Here is a 5,290-nt window from a genome sequence, read left to right on the forward strand (position 1 = left end):
TGAAAAAGGTGGCTTGAACCTAGTGGTTTTGAGTACCATAAATTCTCTGCCTGGATGACATGGTTTTTGTTGGTTTAGTCTAACAAAAACCCATACCTGGTCAGGGTTCTAACCCTGCCAGGTCAAATATGCTGTGTAGATGGCTTCTTGTTTTTCATTATGTACAAAGCAGTCAGTCTATTAAGAGACACTGACTGGGTTGTCTTGATTATTTTCCTTCTGTTTCACTCTTGAAAATGAGTGTGAGTTGTCACTACGCCAAATCAATAATATACCATGGAGTTTAGAAAAGTCAAGATGTAGAAAATTTTCAGCAATGCATGAGAGGTAGGAAAAATTTGAAAAAATTCTGGTTGAATCAGTCTGTGATTTCCCATCATTTTGCATGTTTTTTCATATTTTTACCTTGAGTTTTGAAGATGTTCCATAGAAAAATGATCTTGGGTGTATTTGGTCAGAAACTCAAATTTTGTCCAAAACTACCCAGGCTTGGGCAGAAACTTTTCAACAATCACAAATACAACAATTTTCTTTTGATCAATTTGGCAGTTGCACATTATGAAAGCCACATACTGGATCTACAGTTTTCATTTGGATGCTGAAACCCTTGTGGAACAGATTTCTAAGCTTTTCTAGCTTTGCTGTTGGGGACGGTGATTGCTGTACCTTCTTCATTTTTGGACACACACCATTCATTCTAATGTGTATCTGGTGAATTAAACATGTAGCTTGCAGAATGGGCAGACATTCCAGATTTTCACACAAATTTGACAATCTTATTGGTCTCACAGGGTTAATGTCTCCATGACTGCCAGTTTTGGACATAAACTGAGTTTCTGACCTGATATACACTGCTGCCGTAAAAATCTGTAAAAATATGCAAAATATTGGGCACACACAGGGGAATGCAACCCTTATTTTTTCCATAGTTTTTTGACCCCTTCTGCCTTGTGTATAATTTTCTATGTCTTTTCAGTTTTCTAAACTCAGCGGTAAATTTGCAATCTGGTGTAGTGTGTGTGGTTTTCCTGTAACTCAGATGTGGTTTATGAGAGAAGATGTATTTGTCTTATTTTGTATATGTCCTTATTATCAAATATGTTCCTTTGTACTCCAGGCAGTAAGTAACTTACTCTGTAGGCTGGCAGAGCAAATCAAGGAAAAGTGGTATCACCTTGCTTAAATCAAAAGTATTGACAGGCAGAAGTGGCTCACCCTTGATGGTGGATGGCTTGACTTGTTTGAGAACCAACATGGCCTGTGTGAATTCAAGCAGCATGACAAGGCTGGATCTGCCAAACCTGAAATGGTTACAGCTGAAAAAGAATAAATTGAAGAGATTGTGACTTAATATAGACCAAGAAATCTTTACAATATGAACAAGACTGGCTTGTTTTACATGTAAGTCCTTTTTGTCTATCTTTCTCTTCCTTTGATCACTCTTCTCAAAGATACCTCTTCTTCTGGGTCTTTCACAGGGTGCTACTGAAATGGGGCTTAGCAGGTGTCAGCACTCCTGGTGTGAAAGGCTCAAAGTCCAGAATCACTTCTGTGTGGATCTGAAATGCTGATGGATCAGGCAATTCATCTCACCTTCATCATTTGATGGAAACCAACTCAATGCTTCAACAAGAAGACCCAATCCAGGCTTGGAATCAGATATTATATGAACAAAGCATCATATCTTTTATCCTTGAGATGTGATTTCTTGTGTGGGACCCACAGCTCCATAAGAGGCCAAGAGGAAGATCTTCCTTTTACTCAATAACTTTGCCAGTCATGAGATTGAGGAAAATCAACTCAGAAACATCCAACCAAATATGGCTTGCAGTGTAGAGGAAACCACGCAGTGCCAGGCATGGCCAGGGAGCTTGGATCCAGGGTGTTGAATCTCCAGCTGAAATCTGTGTCCCAGAATATAGGGGTGCTGTGCTTCCTGCTGAAAATTTCAGCCACCAAGATCTCTATGCTATCCTACAACCAGTTCCCAGGCTTTACCATGCCATGTCTGCCACTAGTACTACCCAATGCCACAAATTTAGCTAATCAATTCAAAACTTCAAATGATCCTCCTAATCAGTCCACTCAATTATCCAATGGCAGAAGAAGAAGATTGATGAGTAATAATGAAACAACTGATTGGAGACATGCATCAGTGGAACAAATGCATAACAATTTTGTTGCTTGTCTAGATAGAACACAGCAAAGATTGAGCAAATCAACCTGATCACCTGAGCACTACCAAAATTGTTGATTGAAGGCATCTGACAGAAAACCAATCTTTTTTTGGAGAATTCAGGAAAGTGTACAATGCTCACCTGTATGTGATCATCAATTTTGGCCTTTATGAATGATGCATAACAATATGCATGATACCTGACCCCTGAAATACACCACATCCCTGAGCTCCGACCTGTTACCCCTACCCAAAAAAATGCCTATATTTATGCATTTTTCTTTTTTGCATATAATCATGCATCATGGGATATTATGCCAATTTGTGTAACCTGAAAAATAGTGTAGCCTGAGATGTTCACCCAAATTATGGAATTGTGTGGGTTCCACTGTCTTGCTATGTCAATCATTACACTATGTTATTAAGCAGAGAAATTTTTGCATGACTTGATTTGAGTGAAAAATCTGAATTCATTTTCACAACTTTAAGCATACCCCATCAGATTGAACTACGTAATAATAGTACAAGGTAGAAAACATGAGAAAACCTGTCACATCTCTAGTAAGATTCACAAGTGGGATATACTGGGTAGATGGCTACTTTCACTACAAAAAAGTTAATCTTTACCGGGCGGAAAAGAAAACTACTGACATAGAAAAATCCTGAGGCAACAGGAAAAGAGCTAAAAATCTGGAAAAATGTGCACCTTGTTCCTAGACGTTGGGGCGTCATAATGAGTATTTTTTTGTATTTTACACAAAAATATTGGCTAATGTACTAACAATAAAGGCTGAAAATCATCAAAAACCCACCTGTAACAATACCTGAAATTTGGCCCATGATTTTGAAGACAGGATTTTGAAATCTTCAAACATCAATAACTTTTGAAGTTCTGGATCAAATCACTCAATTTCAAGTTCATAAACAAGGTGGGCCTTTCCTGTACATTTATTATTGTGATATCACATCTGTAGCTGGTCTGCAAAAGATCCTACAGAGCTATTCATGTAGAATTGTTTGAACAAATGTAGAGTGTTTACATGACAAGATAACACCTTGCTGCCTTTATGAAGTGTAAAGGAGAATGGTTTAGCTTTTGAATGAACCAACAATCAAGTTATTTGGAGCAGAATTGCCAAAGTTATTGAAGTTTTTAGACCACAAAATATTGTTGTCATAATCATGACCCAAATTTCAGCTATTGTTACAGGCAGGTTTTTGATGATTTTCAGCCTTTATTGTTAGTTCATTAACCAATATCTGTGCGTAAAATACAAAAAAATACTCATCATGACGCCCCAACGTCTAGGAAAAAGGTGCATATTTTTTCAGATTTTTAGCTCTTTTCCTGTTGCCTCAGGATTTTTCTATGTCAGTAGTTTTCTTTTCCGCCCGGTAAAGATTACATTTTCTGTAGTGTGAAGGACGTAAACTTGAAAAAGGATCTGAGAAAAGGAAAGTGATTGGGGTTAATGAGATGTTATTGAGAGGTTGTACTTTGAGAAATACTCAACGGGTTATGGGTTTAGTGGTCTTTACTGGTAAAGATACTAAAATCATGTTAGATCAAGGTTAGCAGACTTTTCTTTGGAATTCAACATTCTAAATGATACTGATTTTTTCTGAATTTTTCATAGGTGATACTCCTTCCAAGAAAGCCAAAATCTCAGATGAAACCAATTATGCTGTGATCATCAATTTTGTCATCTTGGTTTTACTCTGTGCTATCAATGCGATTGGAGATGGAATCTATTCAGGTAATACGTCGACTAGTCCTTATTATTATGAACAAAACGCAAGTATCTTTTTGATTGCTACATTAGATGCATTGGTCACTTTCGGGTTCGTCTCTTTTTCTTTTGGCTTCTGGTTCAAGTTGAATATTGATTTGATCTTTTTGAGCATCTCACAGTGCAGCTTTGATTCTGTTTCAATCAATTGTACCCATCTCATTGGTCATCACTCTCGAATTTGTTCGAACGATCGAAGCTTTGACGATTTTCAGAGATATCGAAATGTACTATGAACCCTCGAATTGTCCAGCTGAACCTAAATCATCAAATCTTTCAGATGATCTAGGTCAAATCGAATATATCTTTAGTGATTAGACAGGCACTTTAACTCAAAACGTCATGGAATTTCAACGTTGTTCGATTTCAGGTATTGCTTATGGAGAAGGCGTTACTGATGCGATGAGAGGAGCAGCTAAAAGAGGGGCTGATCATGATCCATCTGCATTAGATGATCCGACTTTAGCTGCTACTCATTTAGCTGAATCTGAACTAAGGATGATTGATTTGATGAATCGACATTTTCGACATCGATATTTAAATTCCGAAAGTCTTACCTTGATCTCACCAGGATTAGTGGAAGATATGTTCAATGAAGATCTTGAATCAGAAGAACATCGGATTAGAATGATTGAATTTTGGACTTCACTTGCTTTATGTCATGATGTGAACGCAGGTAAAAGTGAAGGTAAAATCGAATATAAAGCTGAAAGTCCAGGTGAAGCAGCCTTAGTAGCAGCAGCAAGAGATTTAGGATTTGTGTTTGTGAAGAAATTAGGTGACCAATTATATTTAGAAATCTTGGGCGTCAAACAAAAGTATCAACTTTTGAAGATTATCGAATTCAATAGTTCTAGAAAACAAATGAGTCATTTGGTTAGATGTCCGGATGGAAAAATCAAATTGATCTGTAAAGGTGCTGATAGTATTATTATGGCAAGATTAAGATCAGATCATGAGTTAGAATATGAAAATCGAACGAATGCCAAGTTTTATAATGAAAAACAGAAAAAGAAGAATGGAAAACATTCACAACAACAACAACAACAACCGATTAGAAGACTCAATCTAGATCTGAAAGTGTCAAAATGACAGCAGTAGTAGAAACAATCCAAGTGATTACCCTTTCGAATAGAACGACTTCATCCGATCCGATGACAACACCTTTACCTACTGGGATTGGAGAAAGGATTAGATTAGATACTGGATTCGAATCACCACCCCCATCACATATTCGAACTCAAACTAGATCATGGACAGAAGAATCGACGAATCAAGACCAATCATGTTGGATTTGTTTACCTAATCGGGGCTCGGGTTCCTC

General features: G+C 37.4%; 1 protein-coding gene across 1 annotated transcript; it reads left to right on the forward strand.

The window, feature by feature from the left end:
- Positions 1-3,695: 3,695 nt before the first annotated feature.
- On the forward strand, positions 3,696-5,058 carry MELLADRAFT_88690 (uncharacterized protein; the record flags this gene model as incomplete). Its single annotated transcript, XM_007412002.1, has 4 exons — positions 3,696-3,747; positions 3,814-4,018; positions 4,089-4,276; positions 4,337-5,058. 4 exons carry the CDS (start codon positions 3,696-3,698, stop codon positions 5,056-5,058), a joined length of 1,167 nt encoding a protein of 388 aa, XP_007412064.1.
- Positions 5,059-5,290: the final 232 nt, after the last annotated feature.

This window comes from Melampsora larici-populina (assembly GCF_000204055.1).
Source record: "Melampsora larici-populina 98AG31 unplaced genomic scaffold MELLAscaffold_28, whole genome shotgun sequence".
NCBI lineage: Eukaryota > Fungi > Basidiomycota > Pucciniomycetes > Pucciniales > Melampsoraceae > Melampsora > Melampsora laricis-populina.